Source organism: Phodopus roborovskii, unplaced genomic scaffold, assembly GCF_943737965.1.
Source record: "Phodopus roborovskii unplaced genomic scaffold, PHOROB, whole genome shotgun sequence".
NCBI classification, from domain to species: domain Eukaryota; kingdom Metazoa; phylum Chordata; class Mammalia; order Rodentia; family Cricetidae; genus Phodopus; species Phodopus roborovskii.
Genome location: NW_026126517.1, coordinates 22,468,667 through 22,488,585, shown reverse-complemented (window position 1 = coordinate 22,488,585; position 19,919 = coordinate 22,468,667). Strand labels below are relative to the sequence as shown.

Sequence of the window (19,919 nt, the reverse complement as noted above, 5' to 3'; positions counted from 1 at the left end):
CTCTAACTGTCAGCTAACATTCACACCTTCCCCTGTCAGAGATTCCTCCGAGTCTGTTTGCTCCATTTGGAAGATCCAAATAATCTGTTCTTGATGCTGTTAGGGCTTTTTTAAAGAATTGTCTAGTTCCTTCCTTGCCCCAGACCCTATACAATAGCCCTGCCAAAGGTCACTGTGCCTCTGCTTGCGCTCCTCCAGGAACAAGGAACCTAGTTTTTCCTGGGGAGTGTTGTCTGCGGTTCCAAACCACAGGGGAAGGTTGGGTAGTCAAGTTTGAGCATGCTTGGAACTAGAGAATGAGAACAGTTGTCTAAACTGCAGATTGGTCTCTAGAGGTTTCGTATCTGGACCTGGGGTGATTTAGGACAGAAAAGAACACTAGCTTGGCTTATGAGGGTGGGGTGATGGTGAGTGAGGCTAAAGTTATGGGCTCTAGATTAATTAGCTTAGATACTGAGGGCCTCACTGACAAGTGATTTGTTCTCTCTAGGAATTAGCTAAACTAGTCTCAGGTAGACCAGCAAGACCCCCAACACATAAAAGCACAAAATATAGGGGGAAAACCTAATATAGGATTTCCCTCTCTATTCCTGGCAGACACTGTCAGGCCCATCTGCCTGCCCTTCTCTGATGAAGAACTCATCCCAGGCACACCACTCTGGGTCATTGGATGGGGCTTCACAGAGCAAAATGGAGGTGAGTCTTAGGCTCAAGACCTCAGAGACCTTGAATGATGATATCTTATTAACACCCCCCATCAGTAATAAGAAAGAGGAATACCCTTCAGAAAAGCCCACCCTGGTGACCAAGTATCAAAAATCAAAGAGTGTTGATGGCTCTGAAAATTAATCTGGGCTGAGGGTAAAGGGGAGGACAAGGAAATATGTTTTCATCCTCCCAGGGGAGATGTCTGACGTGCTGCTGCAGGCGTCCGTCCAGGTCATTGATAGTGCACGGTGCAATGCGGAGGATGCCTATCAGGGGGAAGTCACTGCTGAGATGGTGTGTGCAGGTACCCCAGAAGGTGGCGTGGATGCTTGCCAGGTAGGTCCTCCAAAGACTGGGGAGTTCTGTAAGTAAGGATGTAGGTTCTGGAGAGATGTGAAAATCTACGAACTGAATGCCCACATGAACCCTTGCAGATTGCAGTCTTCTGTTTGTGGTAAAAGCAGGCAAAAACATACTCTGATAAAGATAGGAGAATGGATGGGTGGGTAGATGGATAGGTGGAGCTTCGTGAGCAAGAAGAATATAAATGTATTTTCATATATATAAAGATGGTGCTGCCACCTTCTCCACCCACCCTCATTTCCCATCACCTATGATCCCTTTGAGGACAATGACCTCAGGTCTATTTCCTCTGTGACCGCCCCTATACTGCTGTACTTTATGAGAAAAATCGTCTCATGCTAGGTGAGCTTTATGTGCCCCCTCTTGCTGTCTCCATGGACACCAGGACTTCTGAGCGATACCCCATACCTCCAGAGACTCTTTGGAGCCATTTTTATTCAAATTTCTCAACCTACTCCCATCTCCCAACACTAAAATCTTTATTCAAGAGCTGGCTATCTCTAAGCCATCCCTATTGGGCTGTGAACAGTAGATTTGGAGAGAGCGTCTGCTTTCCAGGAATTCATGGAGGCCACAGAGAGGATATGCATTACCGAGCTCAGAGAAAGGCAGTGAGTGTGTTTTTATCACTTTATGTTGTCATCTGCTCACTTATTGGCTCTGCCTACGTGTTTGATTGTAAACCTCCGAGGGGAGGAGGAGCAAGGGTCTTTTTCCCAATTAATTGAACCTCAGTTATCCAGATCAGGACCAACATAAGCAGGCGCCCCACTGGTGGTTAGATAGATGTAGGAACTGCCGGGCTAAGTTAAACTCAATTTGCTCATGAGACTTGTGACCCTCTGATAAGGCAGCAGCTTTCCCTCAACTCAGTTGCCCACAGATGGGTCATTTTTTTCCCCAAGAGTAAAGAGCACTGAATAATATGAGCAAGAAGGAGGGTAGGCAAGTCAGCACACAGAGTCATGGAGAGTGCAAGGGAACAGATGGGCCAGTGGAGGAGGAGGAGGCCACCTTTAGCCTGGCCTGCCCTCCCCAGCAGCTCCTGTCCTGGCTTTTCACAGGGTGACAGTGGTGGGCCTTTGATGTACCACTCAGGCCATTGGCAGGTAGTAGGCATCGTGAGCTGGGGCCATGGCTGTGGGAGCCCAAGTACCCCTGGAGTGTACACCAAGGTCACTGCCTACCTCAACTGGATCTACAATGTGCGGAAGGTGAGTGTTTTAGTCCCGCAGGGAGCCCTCCCTCCGTACGTCTACCCCGAGGGCATGCATCCTCCTTAGATTTGATTTAAATAGCTATGACAACCTTTTACATCCCAAATACATTTCCCTCCCAGCAAGCGACAATCTGAGATCTCTGTATTAAAGCTGAGATTCCTTAGGTTAGCAATATCTGTGAAATACAAGTACCTCAAGGTGCAGAATCCCGAGTTTATCATTCTCTCCAAGTAGCATTCTGTACAACAAGACTGCCAGACATTTTCCAGGGAGATGATGCTAAGAGTGCGGAGAGGGTTGAGAAATGTCCTGGCCCCTGGAAGGGAGATTGGGAGAGCAAAAACGATGTTAGGAAAGGACGATAATGTTGACCTTGTCACTACTTTGTCAATTTCTAGCCATCTGACTTTCCTTTTGCTGTTGTCTTTTTTCATTCTAGTCTGAGTTGTAACACCACTGTCCACCACATCTGAAAGCTGCTTCCCCTCAGACCTGCCCACTGCCTGATCCCTCAAAGTCAGGCACAGGGCAAGAGCCTCTTTGTACACAACTCGTGTTTCCTGCAGTAATCAAGGACCCAGACACACACTGCTGAGGTGCCCAGAAGAAATTCAGATGTGATATCTCAGCCACCCATGCTTCTCCTATAACCACAGGGAGACTTGAAGTCCACTGAGGGAAGCCAGATCATTGACTCAATTCTCAGATGTGTTATTCAGCCAAGGAGGCTTTCTATTCCACTGGATGGAAGTCAGCTCTGTCCTGAGAGCCCATATCACTAAGGGCAGAGTCAAGGAGAAAAAGATCTAAGAGGCCGTTGTCTTCTTTGCCCATTCCTAAAACCACTGCAGTAGGAAACTATCAGTTCTGGTGTAAGATGTAGTCGACTGTTGTCTGTTTTGTAACTGTTACCACATACCATTGCGTTAATGGTCATTAAACAGGTATGAGAAATCTTTGGCATAGGCTTCCTGGACAGCCTGATAAGAATCCAACTAAGACTATCACACCTTTTAGTCTTTAGCCTGGTGTTGTGTGACTGTTCCCCGAAAAATGTGAACAGATGTCCATTCAACACAGATAGGCACCAAGGACAAACCAAAGAAATTATTCTACCTGAGTCTAAGTTGCTGGACCAATGACTTTGGGGGCATTGCTTACAGGTACATGGGTAACTTGAAGGCAGCTGCATCACCAAAAAGCCTACATCCAGCAAAGATGATAGTACATAAAGGAGGCATCTTTGAAGATCTCTGCCCAACATTCAGACAGATACATTGATGCTATGTCCTGTGTATCCATCTTTCCTGGCAATTTGTGACTGCTTGTATATTCTTGGAAATGGCCTCGTGAGTTTTATGACTCTCTGGGCTTCTTGTACCTTGTAGGTTTCATAAACTACACTTTTCATTAGCTTTCAATACCCTGTGAGCCTCCCCAATCTTTCCAGGAAGGAGTATTTCAGTTCAGAGGAAACAGTGTTCTGCCCCTTCCCTCCAGCTCTTATGTCTGTTTGCTTGTTTTAGCCTTCTCTTCACCGATGTTCTCTGAGCCTTATGGGGCTGATATATATAGGTGATGTCTTAGTTGGGGATTCTATTGCTGTGATAAGCACCATAACTGAAAGCAACTTGTAAAGGAAAGGGTTTATTTCATCCTGTAACTATCAGGTCACACTCTACCACTGAGCTAAGCCAAGGCAGGGACTCAGGCAGGAACCTGGAGACAGGAACTGAAGCAGAAGCCATGGCAGGCAGCCCGATGCTTACTAGAGTGATCCTCACAGAGTACTTACCTCACTTCCTTATACCACTCAGACCATCTTGCATATGGGCAATAGAGATGAAGGAGGCATTTTCTCAGTTGAGGTTTCCCTTCCCACCTAACTGTAGCTTATATCAAGATGACACAAAACTTACCAGGAATAAGTGACAAGCCCAGCAGTGGTGGCACACGCCTTTCATCTCAGTACTAAGGAGGCAGAAGCAGGTGGATCTCGGTAAGTTTGAAGTCAGCCTCATCTACAGAGCTAGTTCCAGGATAGCCAGGACTGTTACACAGAGAAACCCTGTCTCAGGAGAAAAAAAAAAAAGTGGCTAGTTACAGGTTTCTGTAGTAACAAATGCCCACAGCAAAAAAGAAAAAGAAAGAAATTGCCCTACTTAACTATGACTGACAGAAACAGTAATCAATGGATATAACATTAATGTCTAGAAGACAATTTGGTAGGCATAACAACATCAATAGCTTCCCAGGACCTTGGAGCCAGGAGATTATCTGGCGACAAGTTTTTGTCCTGACTCACAGTACAATATGTGAGTTCCCTCCAGTGCAGCAGGACTTAAATTCAACTAGAAAGCAGCCAGCCACACCCATAACAGGTATGTCACTGTGGCACTGTGGCCACATCTTATCTGGCACATGGGTAGTATAGCACACAGGGTCAGTTAATAGCAGGACTGTCAACGGTCCTCTGCTGGCAGTCAGAATAACACCTTCTGGCACTAAAAGTAATAATAAAAAATAAAAATAAAAAAAAGAAAGACATCAGGTAAGGGAGTGAGTTCCAGATCAGCCCCATCCTCATTTCTCTCTGTCCTTCAGCCAAAGTGTGTGGTGTCTTCAACAATAAGAACTTGCCATCTAGTTCTGGAATGCTACCAACAGCAGTGGCAATAACATTTATGACTTAAGGGACTCTCGGGGGCTTCCCCGGTCAATGACTTACAGGATGATGATCCACCTCTTGCACTAAGATTCTATTCAGTAACCTTGTGGCTTCTGGGTGTGCCTGTTCTACCCACAGAGAGTGTCTTCACTTAAGCTCTTTAATTGCTGTTTTCTAAGGTTCTTCCAGATGCCTTTCCAACTCTGTAAGATATTCAAGGTTTAGCATTATATAATGAAACTTTTTATAGAAGATAGACAGCCTCTCTGAGGCCCACTACCATCTGTTCCAAACAAGTGCAAATTGGTCTTAAGAGTCAGCATCCAAGGGCACAGTTAAAATGTTAGCAAGCTCCAATGCCACATGAAAGATGCCACCACTTACATCAGTTGGCGTATCAATGAGAACTGTTGAGTACAGCAGTATGAATGGAGAAACATTATCTCATCCAGCTCTCCATAATTATCTTAGTCAGTGTTCTACTGCTGTGAAGAGACACCATGACCATGGCAACTCTTATAAAAGAAGAGTTAGATTGGGGCTCACTTACATTTTCAGAAGTTTAGTTCATTATCATCATGACTGGGGGTACAGTGGCATGCAGGCAGACATGATGCTGAAGAAGTAGCTGAAAATTCTACATCTGGATCTTCAGGCACCAGGAAGAGAGAGACAGAGACAGGGACACTGGGCCTGGCTTGGGCTTTTGAAACCCAAAAGCCCACCCCCCAATGACACACTTCCTCCAATCATTCCAACAAGGCCACGCCTCCTAATCCTTCTCAAGTAATACCACTCCCTAATGACTAAGCATTCAAATACATGAGCCTATAGGGGCCATTCTTAGTCAAACTACCACAATAAATCACCATAATTTTCAATGTGTCATTTCATATGATTCTGGGGCCCTGCTGCAGGACTGTTGTGCATCCACTTAATGAGTTTGGCAAGACTGGCTTACACTGCTTGGCGCAGCCTAGAACCTGAGTATACAAAGCCATGATCTTGTCTGACACTGGTGCCAGCTCCCCACTTCTGTCAGATTCTCAATTGATGTCAGAGCTGTTACTTCTCCATCACCCACATCTGGTTCCTGAGGAAGCTGAACAAACCTTCTCCCCTGGTGTATCTTCTTGCAGGGGAGAAACAAACACAGCATAACTAGGAGAGTGATCGTGCACCCCTAGGACAGGCTTAATGTTTTCACATGTATTCTTTTTGTCATTATCTACATCACTTGTGTGCCTGGTGCCCAAAGAAACCAGAAGAGGGCACTGGATGCCCTGGGATTTGTGCTAAAGAGGTTGTAAGCCAGATTGTGGGTGCTGGGAATTGAATACAGGTCCTCTGGTAGAGCAGCCAGTGCTCTTAACTGCTGAGCTTTCTGCCCAGCCCCTAATTCTCTACACACCTTTGGCAAAGCATTGCTCACCTGGATAGCACTTAGCTTTCTGTTATCCCCACCTCCTGCCCTGGCTCAACGCAAATCTTGTCACATTTGCATTCAAGTGACCTAGGCAGGCCCTGTGATCTGTTTTCCCTTTTTGTTCATATCTTCTGGATGACTCTACTTTATAAACCCCACTTACATGCCTGTCTAAATGGTTCAGATCTGTCAGAGCCTCATCTACATTGTAAAGATTGAATTTCACCACGGGGCTCAGCAGAGCCACCCAAGTCCCACACCAGTCCTAAGATCTCTGCTGCTTGGTTTCTTTCTGAATGCTTCTATCTGGCTCAGTGAACTACAGTCCAACACCATCTTCCCTCATCCATACCAAGTCCCCTCAGTAATGCCTATCTTTCCTTTGCTGTCTTCCAGACCTTGATATTTTGGGGGATCACAGCTAGTGCTAACCCTGTATCCCTAATGGCTCATAAGGACTAGTCCATCAGAGACTAATATCAGATAATTCTGGGTAGTTAAATTACTGTTTCTGCTTCCACAGCACTCAGACTGGTCTCACTCACCCTGTCGTCCCACAGAGTCATGAGCCAGCTGGCTGTGAAGGCACTCTGGTTTCCTGTTTACAAGTTCTTCCCAATCCAAACAGCTCAGGGCACCACATTCTCTGACCATCATGGGCTCACCACACTAGGCCATTATGAAGGCCCCTGTCTGCATGTTGAAGAGCGAGCTTTCTCCTCTCACAGGGTAGTTTCTGGCACTTCTACTCCACAGTGACCACTCCCCGTCCCCGACCATCTGATGCTTCCTAAGAGTTTCAAGTCCGGCATTCCAGGAAAGGCTATTTAGCATAGATCTAATTTGGATTACCTTTTCTTTGCACCCTACCAGCTGTAAGAAACAACAGGTGATACCTCCAACTCACCCTCCCTTTCCTCCACTGTTTCTGCCAAGTAAGAGGCTAGTGAGGATGATAGCACCCTCGTCTCTTTTACTCTCAATCCTGCTCATTGAGGCAAATTCTTCTGGACAGATAGCCCACCTCAGCTGCATGTCTGAATACCCACAGCAAAGTTACACAACTGTTGCCATCATCTATTCAGAATCCCATCTCAAAAGTACTACTCTAAGAGACTGCTGTATAGAATCTAGTCCATCAGCCATCGGGCAGCATTCCCACTCATCAAAGAGGCATGTCACCTGTGGCATTAACTTTTCCAGGAAATACATGAGCGAACATTTATTGAGCTCAGATGGGGATTAACAATAAACAAAGAACTGATTCCACCCTAGTCTGCCACAGGTGAGGGCTTACCCACAGTAGTAGGGATAGTTTATGGGCAGGTATACCGCTAAAGAAAACATCTCCCCTTCAACAGTCACTAACACCTCATATATCCTTAAGCAGGGGTTTGGCCCCATGAATCTACTATACTGTTTTAAACAACTCATGCCCTACTGCCTCTTCATGATGGAATTTTGTAGGCCCAAGCCTGTGAGGAAGTAATCACAGCTCTTCTAATTTCAAGATCGCAATGGTCATGCTATGCCCAGAGGACAGCGTCTTACAATACCAACCTACATTACATAGAGGATGATGGCCTCCCTGGACTGCCCCTTCCCCCATCCCCAACCCTCAGCCCCAGGATGTTCCACTCTAAGATAGCTCAGCTTTGATTGCAAGTCTTATTGCCCACAGCAGAGCACATACAACTGCCACTACATCAAAGAGGTATACAATCTCATACCACATGGAAAGGTAGCCAAAGATGCTCCACCCTCAAGTGCATCAGTCTTGGCAGAAAGGCTTGTAAACTGCAGAATCCAAGGAACTGCTCCTACCCAACCCATTTTTATACTGTCTGTTCTTCACTGGGTACCAATTTTACGAAGTACGTTTTTTCAGGGGAGATGTGAACTAATGTCTATTCATAATATATGTTATATGTTATGTGATATTATAATTACATTAATTAGTATTTATATAACTATATAATTTAATTATGTATAAAATAATATATCATATAGTATGTGTGTGTGTGTTTTTATGGGACCAGAAAGAGCTTAGTAAAAACTCTTAATAAGGAATTTAGTGGGGTCACATGGGTGACTTAAAGGCAATGATACCACCAAAACATCCAAGAAGTATGGGTGGCAACTCATTAAAGCTGCAGCACTGAAATCCCCTGTACAGCTTACAGGCATCTCCACTGGAAAGCATCCCTCCCCCACCCTGCCAGAACCCAACAATTGCTTACTACCTGTATAACCACAAGGAGGGAATGCATCAGCCCCACAACTTCTGAGCTGTTTTGTGAGCTTCCCCAGGGTGGTACACTTAGCTTCTGAGGTCTCTTCAGCCCCATCCTCTCTCCAGAGATACTTTAGAAAGAATGTTTGAAGAAATAAAGAACATTTTGCCTTGTTGGGAATTACAAATACCTCCTGAAAGAATATAAAGAAGAGATTCTATTAATTATTTAGGCTATAAAATAGGTTTACCAAAAATTAGACCCCCCAAAACTAGGAGAGACCAATTACAGTCTTAATGACTTTCAAAGATTGCTAGGAGACATTTCCCATCTATAGCACATTATTGGGATAAAACCTGATCAAATGATTAATTTTAAAAAAAAACTTTAGATAATGACAAGGACTTTAATAGTCCCCAGGAAATTAACAGCTGAAGCTGAGAGAGAACTGGCTTTTGTGGAAGATGAATTACAGATTGTACATATGTATCTTGTGGATCCAAAGCTTAAGTGCATCTGGTCATATTACCTTCTAAACATTCCCCTATGGAAAGTTTAATGCAGAGGGCAGTTAGTATCACTGAATGGATCTTTTATCACATAAACCAAGTAAAAAATTGAAAACTTATGTGGGAAGGATCTCTGAATTGATTCTAAAAGAAAAGCTGAGACTTCATCAATCAGCAGGAATATATCCAGCAGAAATTATAGTACCTTTTACTAATGATGAAACTGACAAATTATGGGTAGAAAGTGAACCCTGGCAAAGAGCTTGTAGTAATTTTGCGGGAGAAATTAACAATAATTATCCTCATAGCAAGAGAATTCAACTTATGAAAAGGACTGACTGGATCCTTCCTCGCATTGTACAGAAAACACCAATATTTGGAGCCCTGACATTCTATACTGATGCAAATGAATCAGGAAAGGCTGGTCACAAATGAGAAGTAAAGTGGATCTAAGTCCTTATAATTCTATCTAAAAAAAAGAATTATATGTTATTCTCATGGTGTTAACGGATCATACGGAGTCTCTCAATATAGTTACAGATTCACAGAAACCACTGAATTTATACCAGATAATACAGAATTTACTTTATTATTTATTTAGTTATAAGATATGACCAGGAATAGAAATCATTCCATATATATAACACACATCCAATTCCATACAGGTCTTCCAGGTCCTCTATCCCAAGATAATGGTGAATTTGATCAACTACTGTTAAGAAATATGCTAAAGGCCTGAGAATTTCATTTTAAAAAATCATACTAATGTCAAAAGTTGGAAACAAGACTTTTCTATCACACGGCAACAAGCCAAGGTTATTAAAAGAAAATGTCCTAACTGGTCTTTATACAACCTAACTCCACTACCTGCAGGAAGTAGCCCAAACGGTCCTCAAAGGAATGAAATCTGGCAGATGGATATAATCCATTTTGTAGAATTTGGAAAATTAAAATAAGTACACCATACCACTGATACCTATTCAGGTTTTCAATGGGCAACTGCTTTGAGTTCAGAAAAGACTAATTCAGTAATCACACATTTACTAGAAGTTATAACCATCATGGGTATACTTCTACAAAGTAAAGCAGACAATGCTCCAGCATATGTCTCTAAGAAAATGAAATAGTTTTTGCTTATTATACTATAAAGCATATTACAAGTATACCACACAATCTTACAGGACAGGCATTTATAGAAAGTCCAAATCAAACGCTAAAGGATATGCTAAATAAACAGAAAGGGATGATATGGAACCCCAGAAATAGATTGCATAGTGTTTTATTAACTTTGAATTTTCTGAATGCTAATGAGAAAGGAACAGGAGAGACACTGGGTAATAGAAAAGAACTATGGAATTAAATCCGCAGATGTACTTTAAAGATGTCTTAACCTCAGAATGGAAACCAGGACATGTGTTATGTTGGGGAAGAGGTTTTACTTTTGTTTCTACAAGAGAAGAAAATCTATGGATACCATCAAAATTGAACAAGGGAAACCCTTTAATCAGAAGAGATGGTAATTCATTAAGCAGCATGGCCATTCAGTCTAAACTAACTTATATGACTAACAAATGTCTTTATCAGATATGACTTGCCAAAAGAGAAACTCCCCAAAATTAGGGTTGGGGAAGGGCTTTATTTTTATCTTTTCAGGAGAATAAAGGTATCCAGATAAGAAATCTAGAGCTCTTTGGGTAAATTAGACATCTGAAGAAAAAGGACAAATCATCCAGAAAAATTGTACTGAGAAAAGAAGTAAATTGGCCTATTGGTGCATCACATTTCCAACAAGATAAAATTTCATAAACCTTCCCAAATGTTTGTTTCTGGTTTTCTTTACAGACATATAACGCAAATGGTCTTTTTGTAGTTCCAGTCCAATTAAAGATTAAAGCTGGCTTTGGAGTTGGAGTGTGGTTCTCTCCTTCTCTAAACCCAAGCATGCTTATTAGAGTAAAATCCAAAATCTCTGTCTCATATCAGAATAGCCACCTGGTACGCGACACAAGAAAAACAAATATTTAAGGACTATCTTATTGCCACTAATCTCATAATCCTCTGGTTTTACACTATTATCTAAAAATGTATAAGGTTTATATATACATATATATGGTTAATATATATTAATATATATACATAATATATATTAATAATATATATGGTTAATATATATGTATATATACATATATATGTGTGTATTTTAAAGTTTTTATCATATTAATGGTCATATAGAGTACTAACTAATTCTAGAAAAAAAAGGTTTCATATACCTTCCTGTACATGATTTTGTGTTTGAGTTTCTATCAGTTTTCTGCAGTGAACCATGATCATGCCTAATAGCAAGTTTGAAGGCTCCAAAAAGAGGATGGGGCCCCACAATGACAATTCCACCAGGTCTGTGATAACACCATTAAATTTAACAACACCAACTAAAGATTGGCTTTGGACTACAAACAGCCCAGAACAATTTTGAGGTGGCCAGCTGAGATAATCCAGCCTTGAGAACTACTTTAACCAGGACTTGAGACAAGTTCTGCCCTTTCCCATTATGCAAAGACTGGGAAAAAAGGATACAGCTACTTCTTCCAGGACTTGACAACTAACCCAAAATTTCTTTTCAGGATCCCCTAAAGATGCCATCACCCCAGATGGCAGGAAGTAACTTTAAGAATTCAGTGCCCATATTGCCACGAGTTGGGGTGGGTGGTTTTTAGTCAATAGGTTATGGGTATTTGTCATTGTTTAGGGGGACTGGTTACAAGTTGTTATTGGTAATGATCAAAAAAGGGGAGATAATACACATATAAGAGGATAAAAAAGGTAGGTAGATTATTGAATCTACTCTGAAAAGAAAACAAAGGGAGGACATAGATATAAGATAAAAAGATAGATTATTGAATCTGCTCTTAAAAAGCAACTGCTAATTTTAAATATTTTATTTTGGATTTGATTTTTGTATGTTGGGTACAAATATTATATATTGATACAAAGTTAAGATTAATTTGTTTGAAATATACTGTACATACATTTCAATCTTGTTCAAGGTATTGTACCTGTGCAGCCCATTTAACAATGTGATGCAAATTTCTAGACCTTGAAAGTTATTATTATCAACTATGGTGGATAATAAGGAAATGCAGGTTAGTAATTAGTCACCTATTACAATGGAACTTGTAGACACATTAGGTATGTTTATAAAGTCAAACAGGTATATTTTAGAAAGACAGGTCATCTTCAAACACTTCAGAGATCTACAGAATATGGCATTTAAGAGGTTTTATTAACATAGGGGATTTTTTTTTATGACAATGAGACATGTCTGCTCCTGGCAGCACCAATATACTACAAAAAAAGATGATGGACATTGAAGAAACTCCACGTGGAGTTTACTTTCTTTGTGGCAAAAGTAGCCACTGGGCAAGAAAATGCCCTTGCCTCAACTGCTGACAGTATGCTATCCAAATTGGACAAAAGAGAATGATTGCAAAACCTTGACAAGACAATGCAGGACAGCCCTTCAGAAAACCCTGCTTCACAGAGAAAAGTCTGTCAGATACGTTAGGCCTATAGGCCAAAGATGGATGCCCCAACATCGCAGAGGAACCTTGGGTGACTGTCCAGACAGCCAGCTGTTTGACATTTCTCACATTCTTTGGAAGTGGTTTGCTTGCACTTCCTGTTTAATCAGTTAATAGTATTTCCTTCTTGGGCCTCTGTGGGAGTTGAAGACTAGATAGTATAGTTACAGTTTTTATTGTTTACCAGACTCAGAAAAGAAACTCCCTAAAGAGGTGTAAAGTGTAAAAGGTTGAGAGACATTAAAAGACAATTTGATAGTGCAAATTAGGATAGAAAGTAAATTAGTACAAGACTTTGAACTCACCAAGATAGGATAATTAGTGAAGTATTTTCTCTGAATTTGTCAAATGCAAATAGACTAGACATTGTTGATGTATTTATTGTTTGTATATATTGTGTATACTTATTGTGTTTATTGCACATGTTTTTTTTTTCTTATATTACTTATAGCCTTCTTTTCATACTAGACAAAAAGGGTAATTATGGTGATATATTATTTATAATTTAATAAAGCTTGCCTGAGGATCACAATGCAAAGCCAGGGGCACTAGTTTGCTATAGAAGCTTGGCAGTGGTGGTGCACACCTTTAATCCCAGGACTCAGGAGACAGAGGCAGATGGATCTCTGTGAGCTCAAAGCCACCCAGGACTACATGAGAGTGAATCAGTCTAAAAGAGTAACAGAGCTCATGCCTTTAATCCCAGAATTAGAGAGGTATATAAAGAAGAAGCAAGGTCAGTCTTAAGGCATTCAGTCTCCAGCCCCTGGCAAGTAGTCTCCAGCCATGTTGAGGAGAACAAGGCAGTCTAGGATTCTTAGGTTTGGTGGAGAGCAATTCAGTCTGAAGATGCAATGTGAGGTTAAGTGGATTGCCCCTTTGGTCTGAACATTGATAGAGATAAGAACTCTCTAATGGCTGGCTGCTTTGCTTTTCCGATCTTAATCTTGAACTCCAATTATCTGTCTCTGGATTTATTTTATTTGTGTTACATAGAAGCATACTTTCTAAGTATTTTCTTAAGGTTTCTATTGCTGTGAAGAGACACCATGACCACGGCAACTCTTATAAAGGAAAACATTTAATTAGGGCTGGCTTACAAGCTTAGAGGTTCAGTCCAAGGAGTTATGTTGGGAAGCATGGTGGCACACAAACAGACATGGTGCTGGAGAAGGAGCTGAGGGTTCTACATCTAGATCAGCAGGCAGCAGTAGGGACAGAACATGGCACTGGGTCTGGCTTGAGCATCTGGGACCTCAAAGCCCACTCCTAGTGACACATTTCCTCCATCAAAGCCACACATCCTAATCCTTTCAAATAACGCCACTCCCTTTGAGCCTGTGGGGGCTATTTTCATTCAGACCACCACAATTATTGTTGAAAAATATTTTTATACAATAAATTTGATCATGTTTTCCCTTCCCCCTATCTTCTCCAAGACCTTCCCCACCTCTCTACCCATCAAACTTTATGTGATTATTCTCTTGCTCTCTTTAAAACAAAAACAAAATAAGAAGGAGAAAAAAAACACCAGTAAAAATGCCAAAATAAAACAACCCCACCCTCGAAAAAAAAAATGGAGCTTGTTTTGTATTGGCCAGCTATTCTTGGGCACAGGGCCTGCCCTGGATAATGCTTGATATACCCAGTGACACTCCATTGTAGAAACTGATTTTCCCTTTGCCAATGGATATTGTTTTCAGAGAGCTTCTTGGTTAAGACTGGGACCTCATGAGCACAGCCTCCTTTCAGTGCTGAGACCCCATCTGGCTTGAACCTGTGCAGGTCTTGTATGTGCTGCCATGGTCTCTGTGATTTCATATGTGCATCGGTCCTGTTGTGTGCAGGAGTAACAATCTTTCTGCGTCTTCTTCTGCATAAATCCCTGAGCCTTGAGGCATCTGTTTAGGACTGAGTTCAAAAGTCTCACTCTCTGCTCATTGTCCACATGCAGGTCTCATGTTAATTCCCATCTAATACAAGAAGATTCAAGGATGAGGATTGATCAAGGCACTGATCTGAGTCCCAGCCTAGTGTGGTCATCAAGACCACATTGGTACAAAGTGTTTCTGTGGGTCAAAGGAACAGATGGGCTAGAAGGAAAGATTGTAAGGGATGACAGGAAAGGCCCAGGGGGTTCCTGGATCTGCACAAAGAGACAGAATCATAGAGAATGGAGGCAAGATCATGGGTCAGTTTCCAAAAGTCAAGCTGAACTGTAGGACAACAGTGTGTAAGTTAGAAGGGACAGCTGGAGTTAAAATATTCTAATGTTCTCAAGTTATTAAAATAGCTTAAATATTGACTCAAGTTATGGTCCATAAAATGTGTGCACTCTAAGTGGCCAAAGGTTAACTATCAAAAGAATGGAAATAAAGTTTTTTATTTCCAAAACAATAAAGGAAGAAACAGATTTTTAAAAATCAAGCAATCTCAAAACAAAGAGAAAGGAACACTAAGGAGAGAGTGTAGATTCATTGTTAATTGAGAAAGGTGGTTGGAAATTACCAACAATCTTAATAAATGTTAACATCATCGATAACAAGGTAATCAACCTGGTGGTAAATAGCTATAAAATTTATCTTGAATGTTCCTGTGTTGCAGACTTGGTCCTGATCTGTGGTGATGCTGGAAAGACACAGGACCTTTAGAAGGCAGAGCCTACTAGAAGGAAGTTAGGCCACGAGGGCAGCCCATGAAGGGCATATGGAACCCTCTCCCTTAAGGATGTAGTTCCTAAGGTTTAGAAGTTATCCCACAGGAAGGAGTTTGTATAAAAGGAGTAAGTTCAGCCTCTGAATCCCTTTGGCTTCCTACCTCACCATATGACTGCTCCCTTTGCACATAGCCATCCCCTTCCTTATTCCTGCCATGTTGTAGGAAGCCAGTAGTCCCTGGATAAGGCACTGGTTTGGGCACCATGCTGTTGGACTGTGCAGGCACCAAAATCATGACTGATGAACCTCTTCATTTTATAAAATATCCAACCTCAGGTTTTTGCTATTTTAACACAAAACAGGACCCATATATTATAATGAGAGAACTGACTCTCACAAACTGTGCTCTAACTTCCACACATAAGACACACACACACACACACGTCACACACACACACACACAAGTCACACACATACATAAGTCACATACACACATACAAATGTAATTTTAATTTTCTTGTTTGTAATTTTAATTTCTTAATAAAAGCAAAGAGAAAGTAAATGAGCTGGGTAGAAGGTACTACTACCAATACACCAACTGTATTTGTCAGTTTTCTGTCACTATATTATAATGCCTGAGATAATTAACTTATAAAGAGAAAAGGAGTTTTGATCCCAATATTTTGGAAGTTCATGATCAGTTTTTTTGTTTATTTGTTATTTGTTTGTTTGCATTGAGCTTATAATAAGAAACACATACCAGAGGAGGAATCACCTTTGAGGGCATCCCCATAATGATTCAAAAACCTCAAACTAGCACCATCTGTTTGTACTTCTGCAGAAGGTCACTCCAGTATAGGAAAAAAAAAACATATGTATCCTGGGATGCTAAAAAAAATAGTGAGTCAGCTGGATAACGTCAGAAAAGGAAAAAATCAGAGGCATTGGGGCCAAAGCTAGACTAGTGAGTTAGACTGCAAAGTACTGAGCCAAAGAATGATGTCATTGGATTCCTTATAGTTGTCCCAAACTAATAATCCACTTACAATGCTATTCACCATCATAGTGTACACTTCTGCCAGTGTTGACAAACATGTACAAGCAATCAGCCACCACAGTGACTCCATCCTCCCCCAAAGGTCTCCATGTCAGTCAGTGCCCATGGCACTCACTGCTCTGTTATCCATCTGTCCCTGTAATTTGCTTTTTCTAGAATGTTATAGAAACAGAACTATGTAATAGGTGTTGGTTAACCTTCATTATCAGCTTGATGGAATTTAGGATCATCATTGGGAAACAAGTCTTTGGGAGTGGCTCTAACTGGTTATCTAGCGTAGGTTCCTGGAGGAGGGAAGAGCCACCCTAAGCATGAGCAGCATCATTTGATAACAAGTGATCTGGGAATTAATGAAAAGAAAAAGAAAAGCAAGCTGAAGGGACACATTCATCATGCTCTGCTTTCTGACTACAGATGGAATGTGACCAGCCATCTCTTGCTCCTGCCTCCATGCCTCACCTGACACAGAGGACTGTAACCCCCAGAACTGTAAGCCAAGATACCCATCCGTCTTTAAGTTGTTCTTATCAGGTGTTTTGTTCCACCAATGAAAAAGTGACTGATACAGCAGCTCTTTTTTTTTTTTTTGACTTTAGTTTTAGGAACGGTTTAGAATCACAGAAAAACTGAGCAGAGGGTAAAATGACTTCCCATATACCCCCTCAATACACACAGCTTCCATAACTATCCATGCCCCTCACCAGGTTGAGACAGTGATCACAACTGATGAAGTTGAGGCTCTTTTTGAATCTGAATTCCTTCTCTTAGCTTAATGGTTTCTGTTTTTAGGGGAGGGGGAGTATTGTTTTGTTTGTTTGTCAGTCCCTGGAACTATACTCAGTATAGGCATCTGTGACAGTGTGTTTACTCAATGCTGACTTGCCCCCAGAGGTCCATGTTCTGGAAACTTCATCCCTAGTGTTGTAGTATTGGGGTGTAATAGAACTTTGGTTGGGCCTCGTGGGAGGTAATTAGGTTATGGAGGCTCCATCCTCACAAATGGACTAATGCTTCTGGTTTGGAATTCCTCAAGAGTGGGTTGTTCTAAACCAGACTAGCTTCTCCCCCAGTCCTCCCCTCACACACTGCTTATCTCTTCAACACATGCTCTGACCATTGTAATCCCATCTACCAGAGGGCCCTGGTCAGAGTCCAGCATCATGATCTCTAACAATGCAGAACTATGAGCTAAATAAAACTCTTTCCTTTATATAGTGGTCAGCATCTGATGTTTTGTGATAGGAACACAAGACAACATATTACATCTACTTATCAATCCAAAGACATTTATGTTATTTCCTGCTTTGAATGATAACAAAATAAAATGTCTAAAAACATCTCTGAATGAGTTTTTATAAGAATGTACGTTTTTAGGAGTTTCTTCCAAAAAGAATAGAGTGACAGACAAGGAATGGACCTACTTCCACCTGAAGCAACTGAGACGCTAGGGGGAACTACCTCAAACATCTTTAACACACAGGAGATGGGACAGCCTAAGTCAGTGGGGCCTGGGAGAGGGGAAACAGAGGAAGGAAGCTTTATAATCATCATGTTCAGGGAGTGTTCTGTGGCAGAGTCCCACAGACTCCTGGAAAAGAGAACTTCTGTCTTTCAATTGCTGTGACAAAGCACCATGACCAAGGCAATTTATAGAAGAAATCATTTATCAGAGTTTATAGTTTCAGAGGGTTAGTCTATGGCCCTCATGGCGGGGAACATGGCTGCAGGCAGGCAAGCAGGCATGCACTGAAGCAATAGCTGAGAGCTTATAGTTTGATCCAAAAGATGGAGGCAGTAAGAGCCGACTGGGAATGGCTTGGGCTTTTGAAACTTCAAAGCAAACCCCTCATTGACCCACCATCTCCAACAAGGCCACACCTCCTAATCCTCCCTAAATAGTTCCACCAACTGGGGACCAAATATCCAAATATATGAGCCTATGAGGGCCATTCTCATTTAAACTGCCACAGAGATAGATATGGTTCAGCAGGCAAAGAGACAGATGAGAGAGCATCACAGAAAGAGAGATCTGTAGATCTGAAAGGGATCAGCCAATGTCTTTAGCTACCTGTCAAGGATGCCTGAAACTGAGAAAACCAACTGGAGAAGCCTGTAGTGAGATATCCACCCCGCCCACACCTGTTGCACTGAGCACGCCCATTGGGGCATCGAGACAGGTGCTGGCGTGACCTGTGGGGGGGACTAGGTCTGGGGTCCTGGACCCCAGCTCCCTCCCTTACTTCCTGGTGGGGGCCAGAGAGCATCCGGAAGCATGCTTGGGACAGGAACCTGCAGCGGTAATCTGTTTCTGGTATAGGTGATTTCTCCCTGAATAAACATCCATCAGTATATAATTTCCCAGATTCTTATTTACTACACTTTAGAAGTCAGCTCAGCTCTCTGAGCCTTGACTCACTCACCAACTTCACTAGCAATGTGGAGGTAGTTGTGTCTACATCATGAAAATCTCATGAAGATTATATGAGGCAACATGCGCAAAACAATTTCAAATCAGAGGGTATGAGAGGGAGCAATCCTGGAGCTGGCATGGGACCAGAAATAGTTTGCTCACATTGTCCACTATTAGAATGGAAATATGTGAGCATTCATATGAGATAAAGAACATGGAAAGGCTGTTGCCTGGGCTGTGGCTGTGAGATTGGTAATGCCAAAGGAAGCTAAGTCCATAAAATATTTTTGGCATAGAGCTGAGGGCATTTGCTGAAGGGGCATGAGGGACAGTTAAGGAGTTAATGAGAGAAAAATAAGTGTTAAGGTAGAGTTGGATATTTTGTCCTTGATGACTGGGTGAGTGGGAATGCTGGGGATGACCACCTCAGAATGAGTTGGTTTTTGGACAACTGTCATAACCACATCAGTCAATGTGTCACTTCCTAACATGAGCCACACTTCTCCCAGCTTTGCTTCATGCAGCTGACAGCCCCTCCCAACCAGAAGCAAGAGATGTAAGTTCAAACCCTGCCTCATCTTTGCTTGCCTCCCTACTGGCTGGCTTGGCCTCAATGGGTCCTTAGTTTCAGGCTCTTCCTGGACACTTGTGGAGCTGTCCCTGGCTCCTAAATTCCTATATTTATATAACCAACACTTTGTAGTTCTTTTAAATGCTTCTTACATGTTGCCTTATTTAAAATCTCAACAGGCTCCCCGAGAAATAGACAGAGATCCTCCCTCTTGGCAAGCAGGGGAACTGAGGCACAGAGAGCTGAGCTGGCTTACCCAGGACATCTCACTGGTGGTTGCTTGATCAGTTTTTGTTGCTGTGACAAAAATACCTGAGCCAATTAACTTAAGGGAAGAAGGATTTCCTTTGGTTCTGAGTACTGGAGGTTTCAGTCCATGATTAGCTGGCTCTCTTCTTCTTAGGCTCATGGCAAGGTAAAAACACCATGGAAGAAGGGCATGATAGGAAAACTTCATATCTCGTGGCAGCCAGAAAGAGAGGGAACACACAAAGATGAGGTATGGCTTTCAATCACAC

At 42.0% G+C, this 19,919-nt stretch overlaps 1 protein-coding gene across 2 annotated transcripts in view; it reads left to right on the top strand.

Annotated features, from left to right (window-relative positions):
• The window catches only part of Tmprss4 (transmembrane serine protease 4), a 32,035-nt gene extending 28,800 nt beyond the window's left edge, over positions 1–3,235 (top strand). For both annotated transcript variants that reach the window (XM_051197298.1, XM_051197299.1), the window contains 4 exons: positions 598–696; positions 902–1,044; positions 2,136–2,285; positions 2,731–3,235. In XM_051197298.1, the coding sequence (XP_051053255.1) occupies positions 598–696; positions 902–1,044; positions 2,136–2,285; positions 2,731–2,742 (404 nt within the window). In that variant the 3' untranslated portion in view covers positions 2,743–3,235. The remainder of the gene's footprint in view (positions 1–597; positions 697–901; positions 1,045–2,135; positions 2,286–2,730) is intronic.
• The last annotated feature ends 16,684 nt before the right edge of the window (positions 3,236–19,919 follow it).